The 20,704-nt window shown below is 37.9% G+C and overlaps 1 protein-coding gene across 6 annotated transcripts in view; it reads right to left on the reverse strand.

Annotated features, from left to right (window-relative positions):
* The window catches only part of LOC121527970 (myoferlin-like), a 49,811-nt gene that overhangs the window by 26,800 nt on the left and 2,307 nt on the right, over positions 1–20,704 (reverse strand). For 3 of the 6 annotated variants that reach the window (XM_041815022.1, XM_041815024.1, XM_041815025.1), the window contains exons 4-18: positions 9,898–10,006; positions 9,727–9,820; positions 9,469–9,626; positions 7,650–7,778; positions 7,423–7,485; positions 7,288–7,338; positions 7,154–7,184; positions 6,286–6,401; positions 6,069–6,195; positions 5,431–5,534; positions 3,066–3,134; positions 2,662–2,705; positions 2,090–2,172; positions 450–488; positions 23–147 (exon numbers count right to left, since the gene is read on the reverse strand). In XM_041815022.1, coding sequence (XP_041670956.1) covers positions 23–147; positions 450–488; positions 2,090–2,172; positions 2,662–2,705; positions 3,066–3,134; positions 5,431–5,534; positions 6,069–6,195; positions 6,286–6,401; positions 7,154–7,184; positions 7,288–7,338; positions 7,423–7,485; positions 7,650–7,778; positions 9,469–9,626; positions 9,727–9,820; positions 9,898–10,006 — 1,342 coding nt within the window. Of the gene's footprint in view, positions 1–22; positions 148–449; positions 489–2,089; positions 2,173–2,661; positions 2,706–3,065; positions 3,135–5,430; positions 5,535–6,068; positions 6,196–6,285; positions 6,402–7,153; positions 7,185–7,287; positions 7,339–7,422; positions 7,488–7,649; positions 7,779–9,468; positions 9,627–9,726; positions 9,821–9,897; positions 10,007–20,704 lie in introns of those variants that run through there. The other 3 variants (XM_041815023.1, XM_041815027.1, XM_041815026.1) reach the window with 2 other exon arrangements.

A 20,704-nucleotide genomic window follows, 5' to 3' on the forward strand; every position in this document is an offset into this window, starting at 1 on the left:
TGATGAACATCTTCAACACTACCTTGCCATAATTGAGGTCTTCATAAGGGTCTGGCAGGCCGGTGAACTCTCGGGGACTACCGTACAGATTGACATAGCACGGCCCAAAGACAGGCAGGAAACCCACCTCAGACTGTCCCGTGTTCGCTGAGAAGGAATGAACATACACTTAGACTCTTTATAGATGGACTCGAGCTAAGCAACGCAAAGCTGCAATGTTAGTTTCTTGGTGATGCTGCATTTCAGGCGGTGGTGATGGACACATGTAGATGGAAGCAGTGAATGCTGGGTAAGCAAAATGGAGGCGCTAAAACAACAAAACAGTAATTAATGCGAATGGAAGCTTAAGTCAAGAGAGCAAAGGGCAGCATACACAACATAAACAAAACTAGCATACTAGCTTTGCAAACATGTCATGCAACACAAAGCAACAAGGAGCGCAGGTGAACCTTCATAGGACGGAACTTCCTCAATTCCTGCATGTTCCTCTATTCCAGGAGAAAAAAGACATTTTAGGTACTGTTTCCAGGTTTCCAGAAACACAGATAAACAAAATGATCTTTCGTACACAGTTATCCAATTCTAGTATTTGGTTGAATGCTTTTGGGCCCAAAACACTGACTGTATAATAATATGGATTACACATCTCTATCTCCTTATATGTACGAAAGTGTGATTGGCATTTAAACATTGCATTAGTGACGAATTCTACCAGGAAGTTGGCTGGTAGGATTGCAGAATCAGTGCCCCTTCTGCCAACAGAAGCACACTTAACTTTCTAGTAAAACAGCAGAAGAGTCTTGTGTTGGTTATGGACAGAGGTGGGCACAGGTATTTAAAATTTTACTCCAATCGCACTGATTTTAAGCATTTAAAGATCAAATCAACAAAGCAGCTTCAATCTACAAATCTGTCAGACAAGTGACAGTCACACAATGCAATTTAACTGTTTTGTCCTGATCATAATATTCAAACAAAAAACAGTCCTATTGCATCAAGACGGGTCCCTACTAGGACTAAATGATATTGGGAAAAACTGACATTTTTTTTCTTAATATAAAGGAAATTAAACTAGAAAAATGCATTGTCTTTTTACATCGCACAAATGCATGATCCTTACAAATGTGGCAACATTTTCAAGGGAAGTTAACAGGCTTTCTAACGGTTTAAGATTGTCTTTGCCAAAAGCATCATTACAACAAAGAATTAATCTATCAAACACAAATTTCCTTGCATTCTGTGCAAAGTTTACATTGTTCAGTCCTAGTCCACACAATCCAAATCCAGCACAAGTATCCATGAACATCTCAAAGACTGTTTCAAATCTGCAAATAATTGCAGACATTTTTATTCTCAAAGTCTACGGTGGAGCTCAAGAAGTATGCAACTTTCTATTAGAGCATCATTTCACATTAAAACTGATCGGGGACAGAGGCATTAATTTTGGCGGCATTTATTTTGGCTCATTATCTAATAATAATAAGTAATAATAATAATGATAAAAATAAATACATAATAATTAATCATTTTAACTTAATAAATCATAACTAATAATAAATAATAAATACAAAATGATAATAATAATGATAATTAATAATGGTACACAAGGTGGTATGCCTTTTATTTGGAAACTAAAATTAATGTAGATAATTAATGATTAATGGATTTGTGGGTGTGTGCCCAGTTTTGATTTTGAAGGAGGCATTCAGTTATGAAAAGTTCAACAATTGTTGTTAGTTCTTTTTAAAGATTTAAAACAAAACTAATTTAAAAAATGATCACTTTATTGAAATCAGCATGACAATATCAATAATGGCAGAATTCAGGTTTAACAAAACATTTTTTATGTATATTCTAACTTGATATTATCCTCATGTCCTGTCTGTTAACATGGAGGGAGGCGTATGACTTATACTGCAGCCAGTCAGGTGGTGGAGCTTTATATATATTTGGCTTCTCTGCCAGCTGCCATCTTAATACACAGTCAGTGGTTGAGGCTTTTCAGCACTTCATCTCCAGCCAAGTGTAACTGTATATTTTCAGTCTTTAACTGTAAAAACAAAACGGAACCAAAAAAAAAAAAAAATACCTTCAATTTCTCCACCAGAGGAGGCTATCTTGGACAGGTTCAGGTATGTCGTTCCAATAGCATCATTTCCTGTCAAACGATCCCTGTAAACACAAAAATATCTGGACTCACTGTATGCTCATAGGTTAAACTGAAACAGAAATTTCACAACTGATGTTGAATGTACGGGGTAGAAAAGACAAACATAATCTCTCAACAGTGCTTCCACTAACTCTCTGTCTTTTCAGCACCTTCTGAGGTGTTTTCCAAACCTTTCCTCTTGCACAGATTTCCTGTTAGCCTTCCTGGACCTGACTTATCAGATTGTTCATTCACTCACAGTTAGAAAATACATGGCTGCAGGACAGTGCCAACAGGATCCCAGATTACTAACAGAGGGGAAGGGAGGGGCGTGCAGTGCATGAATCATAGGCTGCTGCATTATTCTCATGTGGTTGGTGATTTGGCATGGAAAAATGTACACACAAACACAGCTGACTACACTGCACATCTGTTGTCGTGCACTTTGCCAAACCTGAGGACGAAAACAAAACGGCCTCTTCTTAGATAACGTTCAGAAATGTTTGACTCACCAATCAAAGACGGTCAGTTTGACTCGCTCACACATGGAGGGGAACTATAAACATAAAACAAGAGATGACACAACAGGGTGATGTTAAAGTGATGAATTGATGTCAGATAATTTTGGAAAAAGAGGAACAGAGTTATAAAGTATATAAAAAAAAGAAATATAGTGGGAAGGTAACAAACGTGAGTGATAATAAACTACAAAAACAGCCTAATATAAACCACTGTATTTTCTCTTTTCCATTGATTTTCTTGAGTATCACTAGTCTATTTATGTTTTACCACCAGGAAAGAAAAAAAAAACAGGTACATACTTGACAAAACTGAGAAAACACAAGAAACAGGTATTTATAATGAAGACTAGAAAACCATTTAGCTGTGTTCACAGATTATTTCTAAGGAGACTCACCTTTACTTGAAGGTTCAGAACTTGGTTCCACTCTGGGTTTGCATTTTTCTCGATGATCTGAGTACACAGCTAGTGGGACGAAATAAAAACACATTTTTATGAACTTAAAATGTCTACGCTTACATGAACAAAAGCAGCTAAGAATTAAATGTTTGTCCTGAGAAAAGGTCATTCAAAGTGTATCTGATATCTCTTTTCGACTGCCTGTCTGCTCCTGGGTATTTATTCTTGAGCTATTTCCACCTGATTTGAGACTTTCAACTATTAATAAAATGTTTCCTACTCTATAATCTATATGAACATTACATAAAAGCCTGGAAAAACACTGAGATACCTACAGCTGGACACATGCTTTAAAGCAGTGTTACTCAACCCTGCTCAACCAAAGAGCCAAACTGATGAAAAATACCAGTGCAAATCTAAGTGGTGAAAAGAGTTGAAAATGAGTTTAAGTGACAATAAAAATAAGTTTAAGTAGCACAAATGGTCAAAAAGCAGCAAAGAAGTGCAAAAAAAAAAATGGTTCAAAGGGGCAAAATAGGCATAACATTGCAAAAATTGGGTAAAAAATGGCAAAAATAGGGTGACAAATGAGTTAGAGGTGGCAAAAATGGTCAAAAAGTGGCAAAAATATGGCAAAAAATGAGTGAAAAGTGACCAAAATGCAGCAAGAGTGGCATTCACTGGCAAAAAGCAGCTTAAAGGGATGAAAAGTGGCAAAAACTGGAAAAAATGGGAAAAATGGCAAATAGCAAAAAGCAGGATACCAGAGGCAAAAACTGGTTGAAATAAGGCCCTAAATAGGATAAAAGTGGCAAAAATTGGCATTGAAAGTAGAAAAATTGATTAAAAGTGGCAAAAAAGGAAAAATAAGGGGACAATGCAAATAAGGGCAATGGAAATATAGACAAATAGACAAAAAAATAAAGGTTGAAAATTTAAGCCAACTGCACAATAATGGGAAACAAACGGATTGATGTAGCTTGCGATGGATAATTTCTGAGGTCATAGTTGGCCTTTTAAAAGGATTTCTGGGCAAAAGATATTTCAAATGAAGACACAGAAGAGCCACAAATCATCACAAGAGACAGAGACAAAGAGCCACATGTGGCTCATTGAATACCACTGCTTTAAAGCATTTTAAGATGTCTGGCTATGAAAAAGTTACAGACACCACTCAATGGAAATAACAGCACTACAGTGCATTCAGAAAGTATTCAGATCCCTTCTCTCTTTTCAATTATCTAATGTTGCAGTCCGTTGATACAATCGGAAAAAAAACCCAACATTTTTCTTTCATTTTCTACACTCAGTACCCCATCATGGCAAAGTGAAAACACAATTTTAGATGTTCTGCAAATTTATTACAAATAAAAACAGAAATGTTACACTTACAAAAGTATTCAGAAACCTTTGAAAAAACACCTTTATTTAGCTCAGGTTCTCGCATTTCTCTTGATTGTTGCTAAGATGTTTCTAAACCTTGATTAGAGTCCACCTGTGGTAAATTAAATTGATTGGACATGAAAAAACAAACAATGAGGTCAAAGGAACTGCCTGTAGAGCTCAGAGACAGGATTGTTTCAAGTCACAGATCTGGGGAAGGCTACAGAAAAATTACATTGCACTGTAAGTTCCCCAAAACACAGTGGCCTCCATAATCTTCAAATGAAGGAAGAATGAGAGAATGAGAGCTCTCCCAAGAGCTCGTTGTCCAGTCAAACTGAGCCATCAGGGGAGAAGGGCTTTAGTTAGAGAGGTGAGCAAGAACCTGATGGTCACTGAGTGGATCCTGAGTGGAGATGGGACAACAATCTAGAGGGATGACCGTCACTGAAGCTCTGCACTGATCCGGGTTTTATAGCAGAGAGGCTAGAAAAAAGCCCTCCTCAGTGCAAAGCACACTTAACTTTCATGCTGAGTTTTTTTGACTGCAAGCAGGCTTTCATATGTTGAGCATAAAAATAAATGTGATAATCTATTTTTTTATTTTTAATAAATTTGCAAAACATTCTTAAATTGTGTTTTCATTTTGTCATGATCGGGTACTACACATATATTGATGATAATACAAATCTGAAAACTTCCTGAATGCATTAATTTTTAAAACACAGGAAGAATAGAGACTCATAAAGTCACCTTCCAAAATATATAAATACTAGAGCGCATGACACATTTTATGAGATACTCGGCATTATTCAGAAAACATATTTCGGATGTTTTTGTCCTTTCATTCATTTTGTTTTGGCTTTGTAAAGCATATGCATACACGAAGACTTGTAAATATGTATATACTGTGTTGTTATCCTTGAAAAAGTACAATAAACATAATAAAATAAGAAAAAAGGGAAAAATGATGACAAACCTTTTTGCCAGCGAAGCGTGCTTCTAAAAATGGATCAACGAGGTTCTTCTTGTTTTCATCTCCTCCAAAAATTTCTTTGACTGATTGAATGAATGCATCATCCACTAAAATCAGAAAATAAATGAATTTTAACTGTATGGCAAAAAATGATAATCTCTGCTTTAATAAGTTCAGCAGTCAGAAAAAGACAAACAAGAAGTTAACTTTTACATTCAAGTCCTCTGACCACATACTTATAGCCCTAAACACTATTAAGCATTAGTAAAGAATAAATAAAGCATCATTTTTTACTTAAATCATCAAATATAAAGCATGATAAATCATTTATATGCTATAAATGCTTTATTGATGCATAAGAAAAGCTTCAAAAGAGCTAGTAAATTAATTTGGTTCAGTTTAGGGCCACTCATACCTTACTATAAATCAGTAAAGCATTTATAGCTGTGTTTATACATGACATGAATCAATAATGCTGTAGAGAAGAAGACTTCAGCTTTACAAATGCTTTACTAACGCATTAGTTAAGTAGTTATAGCTCTGTTTATAAACAACATAGAAATAATGTAACATAAACAATAAGATGAGTTAAAAATGTTGTACGGGCTGCTTAAAGATAGAATAACTTGTGCTCGTCTTACTCTGGGGTATGTCCTCTGCTCTGAACACCTTCAGAGACAGCGTGGCCCATCGCAGAGTTACACCAGCTGGCAGCAGCAGATTACTCTCTATGTCATCCTGATCATCATTAGCCTCCTTCTTCTCTACCTGGGGGAGATTTAAGAAACACAGAGGTATAAAGAGAGAAGCATAACAGCACGGCAGGAAGTATACAGCGCTGTGGTTTCTCAGTCGTACCGGTGGCTCATCTCCAGTGCCAACCACAAACAGGCTGACTTTGAGGTAACCCTTAGCTCCTGAGTTGGAGTCATTTGGGTCATTTAACAGAAGCCACTTCCTCATAACACAGTGGGCTGCAAAAGACAGAACATACTTAAAAATTAGGTGTAATGCAGAGACCCTAAAAAGTAGTTAGGTATATACCTGAAGCAGGACTGTGTAGATGAACAGACTAGTGTGAGGTACTGAGCCAGCTACAAGCACTTTTTTACAAATACAGGACACACATAGGGCATTAAGTCATGCTTCAGGCTGCAAACATGAGTTGGTTTTCTGCTATTCTGGTCCCAACAGCTTACAAGGAATATTTTTAAGTTGCTGAATGAAAGAACTGATGCTGAAAGACAGCCTGCTGTACAAGAGCATACAAAAGTGAAACAAAACAGTAATATTACAGATAAACTCCAGTAGATCCACTATCTGCTTAGAACTGGCAAACAGAGAAAATGCATGATTGCTCTTAAGCTATGACAACAAAAAGGTAGAGGACAACAAGAGCTCGATTAAATGTCCCTGTAAGGCTAAAGTAACACCCAAAGATAAATTTCGGCTGAAAAATGCGTGCTATCAATCTCTAAAATTAACAAGTAGTCATTTGGCTGCCTATTAAGAGCCATATCATGCCAAAGCCAATCTTGTGCCTTAACATGCATGTGACCTAACAAATAACCAATCATTATTTCCTACTCTGAGCAGATCCTAACAAGTATTTACTAAAAATAGCACAAAAATTTCCCTCTCCCACTCTTCCCTTGACACGCCAAACAGCAGCATCCTGTGAGCAAATGTAAATGACACACAAATCTGTGGTTTGCGACGAGCTTACCTGGTTCATCATAGACGTACCCGATGTCCAGCTGTGGCAGAGAACAAAACAGATTAGTCGCAGTGAAATACACATTAACCCAACTATTCTGAATATTCAAAACAGCTCAGAAACAACCAAAAAACTCATATCACCTTGAACTCTCCCATAAGACTGTCAGCCCTCAGTGAATAGGAATTATAAATCTGAAAGAGTAACAAATAAAGGTTTAAATGCTGTATTCATGCATGTTCAATGAGGGTGTGATCTTAAAACAGACGTGTACTAACCCGGAAGTTGATGTTCTTATCAAACAGGTCAGATGGCAGCATGTGGACGTTGTAGAAGAACATCTGTGACAATATAAAAGTTTGAATGTTCTCATGAGGATAAACAAGAAACAAATTCAAACTTGAACCCTGAGGACAAACTCTTAGTCTTGGAAGGCTGAGCTCTAAACCGTGCCAAACTGATTTAAATCTGTGACGGATACAAACTTTAAGAGTTAGAAGAGTACCTCATCAAAGAACGGGTTGTTCCCTCTCCTGATCCTGGTCCTGTGTGTGTCTCCACACACACTGACCTTCACCACTGGTTTAATGTTGTTTCCAGGCAACTGACGGGCTTCAATGATCCGGACACGAATCTTAAAAATAAAGAAAGAGTGACATGATGAGCATAAATAAAAAATACACAAGTAATGACAGGATGACAGCACCACACTCTGATCAAATCCATTCAGTTTATGTTTTATAATAAAAGTAAAAATTTACCTTATCAAGCAATAATTAAGGGCCACATGTTATGCAAAATACACCTTTACTGGCTTTTCTAGCAAAAATATGTGCCTCTAGCCTGTCAACAATCCCCCCCAAGGATAAGAAAAATTTATTCCCTCCCCCCTCTCTTTCTCCACCTTTTAGTAAATTTGTGCTGAAACAAGCTGCTCTCAGATTTTCACCTCATGATGTTATGTGGGGAGTTAGCCCCGCCCCCAGGTTCAGTTGGCCCTCCCAGCTTGGATGAAAGTTCCGCCCTCCTCTCCTGATCCTCCTCTCAGGATCAGGAGAGCCTCATCCATTAAGCCACATCCATTTCCTGAGAGGGGCGGAGTCAGACAGCTAATTTGTATTTAAAGCCACAGACAAAAAAAGGGCTCGTTCTGAGCAGGGCTGAAACAGAGGTTGTTTTTTAGACATGGAAAAATCTAATACTAGAGTGTTTTTGCAGCAACAAACTTCTCAGGCATGTTTTGGGAACCTCTGAGACCAATATAAACTGATCTTAAAGGGGTAAAATATGTGTCCTTTAAGGCTGTGGCAATCTGAAAGTAACCTAGACTTTAAATTTAGAATTAAAAAGTGGGAAACATTTGGACAGTAGTTTTTCTTACTAATGGCAAAATCAAAATAAAACTTGTTTCAAAGTTGTTGATTGTTTTCTTCATGCAGGTTTTTCAAACATCCAGACACATGCAATCATATAAAAGGATTGAGAGGAATGAAAAAAGCCTCTCAAAGGTAACAATCTTTTGTTATGAAAAGAATAAAGCATACTTGGACTTTTAAATCCTCAAACAAAAGCATCCACTGTTTGGGTTATTCAACTTTTCTTTGGACCGGTACAGTCCTTGCTTAAGCTTTCATTCTGCTCAGGCTCTGCAAAACTCTTCTTGTTTTGACTGCAAATCTGATTTGATTGATTTGGTTTTTATGGACCGTTACAAAGTAGTGCATGATTTTTAAATGAGAGGAAGGATAATGTGGTTTTCAAAATGATTTACAAACTAAATTCTCTACACTGTAAGTAATTTTACCCGTTCCAAGTCCATATACTGTGTATGTGCAGTGATTAATATGATCATCGGTTCTAACACACCTTTAACAAACAGGTGTGATAATGAGTCAAAGCATCCCATCACACAGCTGAATATAAATATTTGAAACCAGCTCTGACACAGGGCGGAGGCAGGCTCTTTGGTTATTGAGCATGTGGGTCTGCTCACAAAGTCAGTAGGAACCAGCAGAAAAGCAGAATTCAATTCATGCATTTAACATTACTTTGAATATAGCTGCCCTAGTCGCAGGTAGGTTGAACAAATTCACCCAACACTCCTAAAAATTACCTGCATTTAGAGGGTAGCGGGTGCTAATTTCCCACTCATGATACTCAGTATGTACACATTTCTCCATTTCAGGGATGCCTGGGAATAATGGCTTCACTTTCACACATTTTGTTGAAGTCTGATGAAGCTCAGCTCAGCTACCCACATATTAGTTCTGACCCAATCATGATAATATGTTTCTGTATAGCTTAGCTAACACTGTCAGACTGACCTGGAAGTCCTGAGGTTTATTGACCAGTCGATGGCGACTCTGGGCCCGGGCCAGTCGCTTACGTAGGTTAACAGACTGACCGGGGGACAGTGGAGTCCCAGCAGAGCCCCCCTGGACCCCGTCTGGATGAGTCCCATCGCCCTCCTCCCCTCCACCACCTGAGCAGCAGAAATGAAGATGAGCAGAGATCAAACACCTGACAGGCCTCAAATCCCATTTATAACAACAATATAGTTAAGTTCATTAAGAGTAACACACCAGCATCCACCACAGCGTCTCCTGAGTTAGGGTCACTGGAGTTTGGGGCCGCACCGGCCGGAGGATCATAGCTCACCACAAGATCGATTGTAGCCTAAAAAGGAAATGATCTGAGGGTAAATTATTTGCTTTATAGAGATAGATTGCTTTATTCACAAAAAAGACACTCACTCCAATATTCTGTCCATTTTCATTGGCCAGAGGAACATTTTTGGACGGTAAGGATCTTGCTTGACCAGTGGCAAGGTCTCTCAGTGAGATCTTAGTTGATCCAAGGAATCTGCAAGAGAAAACACAGCAAGGAAACATTAAACACACACAAAGAATTGCGACACATTTTTTTCAGATACTTTCATATTACCTGAGTATAATTTCCAGCATGTTGCTATAAAACACGTTAACAATCCTGCAGGTATTTCTTGTTTTAGCCCAATTCAACATACTCCCACAGCAGCCATTTTTCTCTGATATTAAGCTCAGGGTGTTTGTAGTCTTCTTTCTGTCCCTGCGTTCTTCTCAACCATCATCCTCATGTTGCTCTCTATCTCTTAACCATCATCCTCATGTTGCTCTCTATCCCTGCTTTCTTCCCCTCCATCATCCTGATCTCGATCCCTACCATAGGCCTGGGTAATCAGCCCTCCTGTTCTACACCCATGTGGAAAATGAGTCCCTTGGGATAAATCATTGCCTAATCCTTGTTTGCAATTCATTTTTAAAAATAAGTAGAAAAGCATTTAAGAATACTGCAGTGAATTATATAGAATTGAGTGATTCGGAACACACTGAATAGTTATAAAATATGTTTTATAATGTATGTAAAACTGTTAAACCCTTGTGCATCTTACAACAATCCCAAAGGGTGATGTAATGTTAGCTAAGAAGGGGGTTTCAATTCTTGAAACCATCAGTCACTCAAAGGTTAACTCAAGTGAAAGACCTAATGCTTCTCTGGATGTTGGGTCTTCATGGTTGCTGATCAACCTGGACGTATGGTAATTAATTTTTTTTTTTTAATTGTTCAGCCCTGGTTTATTCTAATATTGTGTTGTTTATATTATAGAATGATTTATTGCCTGTTAAAAAATACACACAATAAGGAACTTGAAAAACAATAATTGGATATCAAATTGCTGTTGCAAAGCAAAAAATCATTTTGTTTCAAGCAGGCCAACACATCAACTATCCAGTTACAGACAAAACAGGAATTAAATGCAGCGTGTGCGCTCAGTAAGTCACATTCACAAAAGTGGAAGACAGAAAGTCACCACCCAGAGCTAACAAACCCTGCCTGCTCAGTCAAACAAACGCACCTCATGAGGCAGTGTACAGTCAGTACCATACAGAAGTTACATGTTTGTCATTCACAGCGTGTCCAGATCATCTTTGACTTCCTGCGAAGGGAACTGAAATGAACCGAGACTCCCAATTGTTTGCATTTCAAGGTTCTTTCAATTCCAGCTAAAAGCAATTTAGAGATGTTGCTCACCACTCTGGGATTGTGGGTAATGTAGTGATCATAGCTGTAGGTTGAATCAACACTTCCCAAACACATTTAATCACATTTAACTGTTTGGCAAAAAGTACCTTATCTAGCCACACATTGTGTTTTCTTTTATCACTGTTCCTGCATTGTATCCACAGTAACAGTTTGGAATGCAATTCATCATTTAAATTGTTTTATTCTTTGGGTGGACTTATCTTTAGTCAGTATTACTGGATAGAGGAGGAATTTTCAAGAGACAGAATTTGTTAGTCACTACAGGCGCAACATAAAAATGACATCATCTAATTACTCACCCAGGACTGACCAGAACTTAGCTATAGCTTTGGACAAATACACAAATATTCAAGACTATGTGCTTTTCTCCTTTAATAACAACTCTTCTAGGCCTGAATAGAAAAAATATTAGATAAAGAAACTCAAAAGACAGTGAACTGCCATGTTTTCAAAGTGGACGGAATTGACATCAATTATTTTAAACTGTATCATTACAGGATTTGTTCAACAGAAATATATGTTGATGAAAAACCTTTTTATGGAGACATACTTCTATGTATTACATACAGTTACTCAGAGCAGCTGCGTATCAAGTTACAAGTACTTCTCATCACTGAACAAACAGTAGGACAGAGTTTTGCTGGAAGCAGAATAATGGAGATTTCTTTTGGCAGCACTCAGCGCTCTGAATCAGAGAGGAGGCCGACTCAGGGATTCTCCAGGGAGTCCGTGACTCCTGGTATGTGGTTCTAAAACATACAGGGCATTTGGGGATTTCCTGTTATCAAAATTTGGACTAGTGAAACAGGAGCATAGGTAAGATGTGGAGAGACATGCACAATGTTGCCAACTATTTATCTTGCCAAAACATTCAGGAAGTTGGCTACGTAGCTGGATTGAAACATAAGGCCTTCCTCATGTAAACCATTTGCAAGCCCCCGTTATCAGCTTGACTGCTTTTAGATTAAGAGCATTCAAATTCAAAAGAGATTAAGTTATATATTATGCTTGTTTTATCAAACTTTGACTAGAAGTGGCACTAGCTTGAACATCTTCCAAAAAAGACAGTTAGTAGAGCTTAGTTTAAGTCAGCAGAGTGAACTAAATAGGGAAAACATGGTCCGGCATGCTTTGACTGGCAAATTTCTTTAATGTTTTCCCTGCAAACACTCAGCTAAAAGATAAATTAATCTGTACTCGAACACAGTGCAATGACCACAACAGGATGAGTCACAGGGAAACATCCCACCATAGCTGACTGAGTCTCCATTTATAGACAGATAGCTATGAAACGACAGAGAGCTTTCTGTCTGCACATTTTTTCTGCATTTGCTCCATAACATCTAAAGAGAAATTTAAATCGTTCTCATGCACTAAGCTTTTAAATGTCTGAGAAAATTATATTTCAAATGCTTCTTTAAGTCTCTTGAAGTAGCATGGGAGGCAGAACTGTTAATTAGCAGGCCCCTCTTATGTGGAATCAGCAGTCAGTCTGGGTCTAGGAGGCTGATATCCCATCTGTGGCAAGAGTAGGCTTAAAACATATTAATAGTATTTGTAGTCAGGGCTGGCACAGTCTCGTACCAGCCCCTAGTTATGCTGCCATAGGCTTAGCCCCTGTGTTGCTCTCCCTCTGTCTGTATGTAAACATGCCCATTGATCTATTTGGGGATTGGGGATGCGGAGAAGCATCCCCACAGCATGATGCTGCCAGCACCATGCTTCAACAGTGGGGATGGTGTGTTTGTGGTGATATGCAGTGTCTGATGTCTGCCAAACACAGAGTCTTGTCTGCTGGACAAAAAGCATCAGACATAAGAACTTTCCATGGACCATGGACTCTCCCACATGCCTTTAAGCAAACTCCAGTCCAGATTTAATCTGAGTTTTCCTTAACATGCCACTCTCCCATAAAGCTTTGACTAGTCAAGAACCCAGGCAACAGTTGTTGTATGCTGAGTTTCTGCCATCTCAGCTGCTGGAGCTTGTACCTCCTTCAGAGTAGTCATAGGTGTCTTGGTGGCCTCTCTTACTAGTCTTCCTCTTGCATGGACACACAGTTTGTGAGGATGGCCTGATCTAGGCAGATTTACACATGTGCCATATTCCTTCCATTTCCTGATGATGGATTTTACTGAATTCTGGGGGATTTTCAGTGCCTTGGAAATGTGTTTTGTATCCATCCCCTGACCTACACTTTTCATTTTCTCCAAGTTGTCTTGAGTGTTCTTTTGTCTTCATGGTGTAGTGGTAGCCAGGAGTACTGATTAACCGGAGACTGGCCTTTCCAGACTCAGGTGTCTAGCACCAATTGGCTGGGTCTCTGTTGAGTTAGGTCAGCCACCTTAAAGGGGGTGAACATCCATGCACTTACTTTAAATTATATATTTTTATTTCATTGGCATTACTTTCTAGAAATCAGTTTCACTTTGACATTCAAGAGGTTTTTTGTATATTTTTTGTCCAAAAAAGCCAAATTATATTGACCATGACCGATTTATAAAATCAATAAAAACGTAAAACATCCGAAGGGGTGAATACTTTTATAGGCACTGTAGGTTGATGTGAGTCACTGTTGTTGTCAGCGTGTTGCCATGGAACAGCTCAGCTCCAACAACTACTATAATTCTTTTCATTATCAGGATGTATTCTGTCATTATTATAGTTTTAATATTTATTGTAGGCATATCAGTACTATTGGTTATCCAACTATCAGTCTATTTTCTCTTTTGCTTTGCTGTTTATTTCTGTCTGAATGTTTTCTCTCTTTTTTCAGTCTCTGCTTCTATCCTCTGCCCATAATCTCAGCAGATAACTGTTCGACAAGAGACTGATCTGTTAATGGTTTCTGTCCTTTAAAAGTAAATTTTCCCTGCCACTTTTACTTGCCATACATTACCACGAGTTTGTCTACTGTGGGGCTATTGTTGGTCTTAAAATATTAAAACAACATCTGCTTTTTTGAAAGTTTCCTGGACATATATGGGTACCCATTCAAAAACAAGCTTAAAATTTGAACTTTTCATCCCCTTCTACTCCCTTATCTAAAAGAAACAACTCTGAAGGAGCATTTCAGCACATGGAGCTTTTGGCTGGTGTTCATTTCATTAAGTTTACTCCCTCTTACTGTCATAACTCATTTCCTTTCACAGATCTATGTGGATGGATGAGTGTGTTGATACAGCTCATCCCAGATCTTTCTCTAGGGTGTGAAAATCAGCCTCCTGAATAAAGCTGTTGCCTCAGCTTTAGCAAGTCAAGCGGCAATGTTTCCTGTAAACTCGCTAGGTGGAAGTAGGTGAAATATTTGGACAGACCACCTGATGTCTGATTCTGTGTTCTGTAAGAGGAAATGAAAATATACCCTGAGGTTCAGCTGTGAAATAATTTGTCCAACCAGATTCCCTCATGCAGAGGTGGACTCAGGATGTTTGAGGGGCAGGGCCAAATATTAAAAAAGGCACCATTTTAGTGAAATATTAACCCTGGCAAAGATTCAATGTTTTTACTATGTAAGTATAACCACTGTAATCAAACAGATTAGGAATTATGAACTATTCATCCATTTATTTCAGGAGGATGTCTGTGAAAATATCTGAATACCTTTGAGCTTATGGCACATGCTGCTTACTGGTAACGTGCCCTTAAAGGGCCACTTCATCAGGTTTTGTCCACTGGAAGTGCTGCCTTTAGGGCACTTTATTACATTTTATCTAATAAAGATCACCCTGGAGTGCAATTTACTACATTTATCTACCATAGGGGCATTTAAGAGGCACAAATGAAACATACCCCTCTTTTCACCTGCACAGATCCAGTAAAAATGAATGAAGTGATAAGATTGAAAAAAAAAATCCAGTAGATTACTTCTAAAAGTCTCTGCTGTAGAGCCCAACACTCCCTCCTGGAGCCCTTTTAGGCCACACTGACTATCATTAAAACCACTTATTTTCACTCTACTGCCATTGCAATTTGATTTGACTTATGGCTTCAAAGTTGTAGTTTTAAGGTTTTTAATCTGATTCACTCATTTCTGATATGATTAATGTGCAGAGACATTATATGGTATTTACAGTAGGTTACATTATATGGTGCAAAATATTGCTTTCAGGGTAACAGAGATTTAGAGAGTTAAAAACCCCTTTCATAAACATGACCTTTGCAACCATGTCTGCATCATAAATAAAAGTTTTGAAAACCAAGAAGCAGACAATCCCTGCAGAGCAGAGTGTAAACAATAGAGCCATGTGCATTCACCTGTTTATGCAGGTGCACCTGCTAAAAAGTGGCATTGCATAAATAAACTGGCATTTATAGGGTTAACATTATGAAAATAAATTCACATTTGCTATACATGATGAGGACTGGAGTTAAGGACCAAAAAGAAGTCTTCTTCCATGTTTAATAAGTCTTCTTCCATGTCTAATATTTCAACATATATCCAATGTCCTAAAAGAGCTTTAAGAGGGAAATTGTGATTTTTTTTTAAAGGCAGACCTGAGGGTAAGACATTACTTGAAAGTAAGAAAAAAAAAAGGTTCAACAGCTAAATGCAAAGCCAGACAGCTAATAATAAATATATTTCACAAAGTTTCCTGTTTAGAGGCTTTCAAATGAACGAAAATGTAGTCATGCTAGCACCAGAGCCACAGATTGGTCTAAATAGGTCAAATACTTCGAGGGGTCAGACAGCCTTGTGGTTATGCATAGCTAAAAGGCTATGTTCACACTGCAGTTAAAAGTGACCTGAATCTGATTTTTTTTGCTCACATGAGACTCGTATCTGATTTTTTTCTGACAGTGTGAACAGCGCAAGTCACATTGAATCCGACCTTTTCAAATCAGAATCAGGCTACTTTCGAATGTGGCTCAAAATCTGATACGTAACTGATTTTGAGGAAGTTGACTGCCGTGTGAACAGGCAAACAAAAAAATCAGATCTGAGAAAAGATCAGAATTGAGAATTAAGGCCTGAAGTGTGAATGTAGCTCTGAAGGAAACACCGACAAGGAGTTAAAATGTTACCACCTCCAGACAAGCTTTTCCCCCATGATCACACAGGACAGTTTGTTGAATAAGGTCTAAAGACGCTCTCGTGTCTTGAACTTGTCAGAAACTGGTCCAGCATTCATCAGCACAGATAGCGGACTAATATAATCACAGCTGTGAGTCTGAATGGTGGACTAGACTGCAGGGTTTTGGCCTCTGGCTGCATGCAGGATTGGTGAGTTTTGTGTAGGTTTGCTTCACCCTTAATGAAGGAAATAATCATTTTATAATCATCAATAGCAAACATAACACAGAAAACATTTCAGGACTTTCCATACACTATAAAACACAGAGTATTTCATGATTTATGTATTTTTGATTTATTGGTAAAAGATTGAATGAAGTCCTTTTCAAAATAAAAGTGCTGAATTTGACTTTATATTGATTTTACTTTCTGCATACATTTTATTAAAAATCCAATAGAACAGTCTATTTTAATCACCAAACACTACAGGTGCTCTCGTTACATCTATCTACTCATCTACTCTCATCCACAACAAGAATGTGGCATAAAAAAACCAAAATACTACCAAATAATGCCATGTCTGAACAGAAATTGTCATAAATTCCTGTACGGACAATCACAGTCCAAAGGATGCAAATCCCACTGACACTGCTGAACCTATGACTCTCTATATAATGGTTTAGCTGGCATATCAAAATAAATATCTCCATTGACTTCTGCAAAAACTTGTAAGATATTTATAAATTTGTGACCATTCATTCCGTAGAGCATTCATGAGGTCAGGCATTGATGATGGATAGGAAGGCCTGGCTTGCAATTTTCGTTCCAGTTCATCCCAAAGGTGCATGATATCAGGGCTTCATGTGGTCCAGTCTCCCACACTAAACTCACCAAACCATGCTTGCTTTGTGCACTGAGGCACAGTCATGTTGGAATACAAAAAGGGCTCCCACAAACACACAATGCCACAATATCTTTGTAAGCTGAAGTATTCAGATTGGCCTTCGCTGGAGATAAGGTGCCTAACCCAAACCCTGAAAAACAGCCTCATACTGTTATCCCTCCTCCACCAAACTTCACCGTTGGCACAATGCAGCCAGGCAGGTAACATTTAAGACTTTTAACGCTACATTGTCCTGCTCAGCAGTGAACTCTTCGTGCACGTGAACCGAGTGTGGTGACCAACGCTCACCATTGAGCTTCAGACACTCAAGCTACGAAAGAAGAAGCCTTGAGGTGAAGCGTATTGTGCTACCCTAATGTCTACTTTAATATTCCAGCAAGCATGTGATTGATAAGACTGAGCTTCAGTCAGACGTAGCACTTTACAGGAAATAATAACAGTACTAGCGGATATAAAACATGTTAAAAACTCCTTCTACTCACTTATATAGTACAGAAAGAAAAAAGGCAGTTAGGTAGATTATCTTCAGTGCTAGCTGAGTGAAACAGTCACTGATGTTAATTATTTGTTGTTAATAATTCATTCAGGAGTTAGAGAGAATACAGCTGCTGTAAAGGTCTGTGATTCTGTGATTCCATTAATTCCTTAGTTACATTAACAAGGCAGAAGGGACAGAGTGTCAATAATGAACAATTATTGCTCTCTAGAATGTAAACTTAACAGAAATTAACTTCAGGTATCATTTAAACAGATTTTATCTTACTCAGGCTAACAAACAAAAATCAACTCCACCATGAATAACAGAGGAAACACTAATAGAGGAAATAAAAGCTGTGACAGTTTTCTGGTGGATATTAGTTGAAGTCAAAATCAGAGATGGTCATATGACCTGATACAGGTTGGAGGACTTGTTTTTATTTAAGATTTATTTTGTGCCTTTTGTGCCTTTACTAGAAAGAAGAGGAGAGTGGATAGACTCGGAAACATGGACAAGAGAGAGGAGAGATGTGCAGCAAAGGGCCACAGGCCAGATTCAAGCCTGGGCCGCCTGTGTACATGGGACGTGCCTTAAACCATTCAACTATCTGTGAACCCAGACTTTTTTTATCTTTAAATAAACATTTATAGACAGTGGATTTTTATAATGAATTATAGAAATAAAAATCCATGAAAGATAAGGTAAAATCTGTAAAAATGTAATTAGTCAATCAAATTAAAGCCTAATCAGTTCACCTCTGATTTAATTACTACAAGAGATTTTTTTAAAGAAAACAAAATTTCCATAGATAAGGCCTCTTTATTTTGCTCTATAAAAGCACAAGATTAGCGCATTTAACTTCAAAATGTAAAAACATTTCAACCAGGCATGCCCCAGATCCTTCTGGAAGGTTCAGGGTCCCACACCATAGTCTCCTAAAATCCTGTGGGAAACACTGGACTATGAGCCTGAGCAGTTCCTAGAGTCTGAAACAGTGTTAATTTTGTTGACTATAACTAAAAATGTTTTTTGAAAGCCTTTTTCCATGAGAGAGACTAGACGAAGACTAGCTAAAAATAGATCTTTAATGACTAAAACTGACTCAAATAAGTTTACTTTTCATCAAGATGACTAAAACTAGAATAAAATGTAATTTAGTTTTTGTAGGACATTTAAAATCCATGATATTTCTTCACTGTGGGTAAATCTGTCAAAATACAATGTATCTGTATCTATTCTGCCTCTCAGCTGTAGAAAGCAGGTATCCCATGTTTGGCAGTGCGTAGAAAACACTACCATGATTTGGTACCAGAATCAGGCACGAGAATAAATGCTTGAACTAAAATTAAAGACTAAAATATAAGGACTTTTTACGGACCAAAACTAGGGCTGGGCAATTAATCCCAAATGAGATTAAATCGCCATATGGCCTGCTGTAATTTTCAAATGTCAGACATTGCAATATTTCCTTGACCTGAAATATGACAAAAAAACAGATTGATACAATTTTTGTTGCAGCAGAGATGTTATGCTCTTCACATCATGCATACATTCAAATGACTGTTCTTGGAATTGTTAAAAAAAAAAAATACAACCTTTCCTGTTCATGTATATTATTTTCTTCATCAAAATGGGAATAACTTCAAAAAATGATCATTCCCTTCAGTGTTGCAATTGATGTCAAATTTGCTATATAAGCCAAAATTACAATTAGATATTTCTTCAAATCTTTCATCCCTAGTTTAATTTATCCAACATTGTGCTGGATATAATATAAAATGGTTTATTGCTTGGGTTTGCTGAACAGTCCATAAGATGAGGAGCCTAAAAATAATCGCATATTAAATCACAATCGCAATATTGGGGGAAAAAATCGCAATTAGACTTTTTTCGCAAATCACTCAGCCCTAACTTAAACTAGACTAAAATGTCTTTGATTTTTTAGCAACCAAAACAAGACTAAAACTATAAAGGGTAGAAATCACTAAAATGTAACAGACTAAAAGGCATTTTATCTAAAGACTAAGACTGAGACTAAAATTAAAAATAGCTGTCAAAATCAACACTGGTCTGAAACACTAAACCTAAACCCCTCCACTTTTATGATATCACTCAGAGTTGACTGTGGAATATCCAGCAGGGATGAAATCTCACAAACCACTCGACAGTACCACACTTACAGTCAATGAGCTCTTCCAAACGACCTATTTTGTATCACAAACGTTTGCAGATGGAGACTGTACGGCTAGTTGATTTTACACACCTGTAGCAGGGGGTCTAAATTAAACACCTGGATTCAATATTTATGTGTGGCCAAATACTTTTGTTCATATAGTGTATTTTATACAGTGGAGGAATATCATGGAGTTTGAATCTCCAGCACTAACATTTTGCTGAAACTTAACTCAAAATTTGTCTCCTCAAATTAATTTGACGCTAGTCTTAGTCTTGTCTTCCTCACGGAAAAAAGGAGGTCAACGAGTCATAGTTTCAGCCTACAAATTAACACTGCTATAGTCTTTTCTGGCTTCTCTAACATGCTTTAACAACAGGTTCACTGTATGTAAAACAGCTTTACTTTTCTAAATCTTGTAAAATATTTGAGCAAAATAGTTATTACCAAGGCTTGGATCACTTACAAAGAACAGTGTGGGGGGATGTCTATGGTTAAATGCATTGAACTGACTATAGGAAAACTTAATGATCGGGATGATGCTGCTGTTTACACAGAGGACTCACTATCATCTGATTCCTCCCTAAAATCTAATTACATCAGATAAACATTGATTACGTTTTCCTTACTAGTTGCCACAACGACAGGGATTACCCATAACAGCAGCTGTGCAACTATTTAGCTGAAAGAGAGAGAGAGAGAGAGAGAGAGAGAGAGAGAGAGAGAAAGAGAGAGATCCTATTTCTGCTCCCTGTGTGTAGATCTTTAGGGAGTGTGTCAGACGGGCCAGCCCAGTGGAAAACTTTACTCAGTTTAACGTGGACTCGAGCTGGAAACAGCTCCTCCCACAGTTATGACTGTCTCATGCACAGAGGGGGAAACTTTTACCAGGCAGAGCATATGAACAA

Source organism: Cheilinus undulatus, linkage group 20 (genome assembly GCF_018320785.1).
Source record: "Cheilinus undulatus linkage group 20, ASM1832078v1, whole genome shotgun sequence".
Classification (NCBI taxonomy): Eukaryota; Metazoa; Chordata; class Actinopteri; order Labriformes; family Labridae; genus Cheilinus; species Cheilinus undulatus.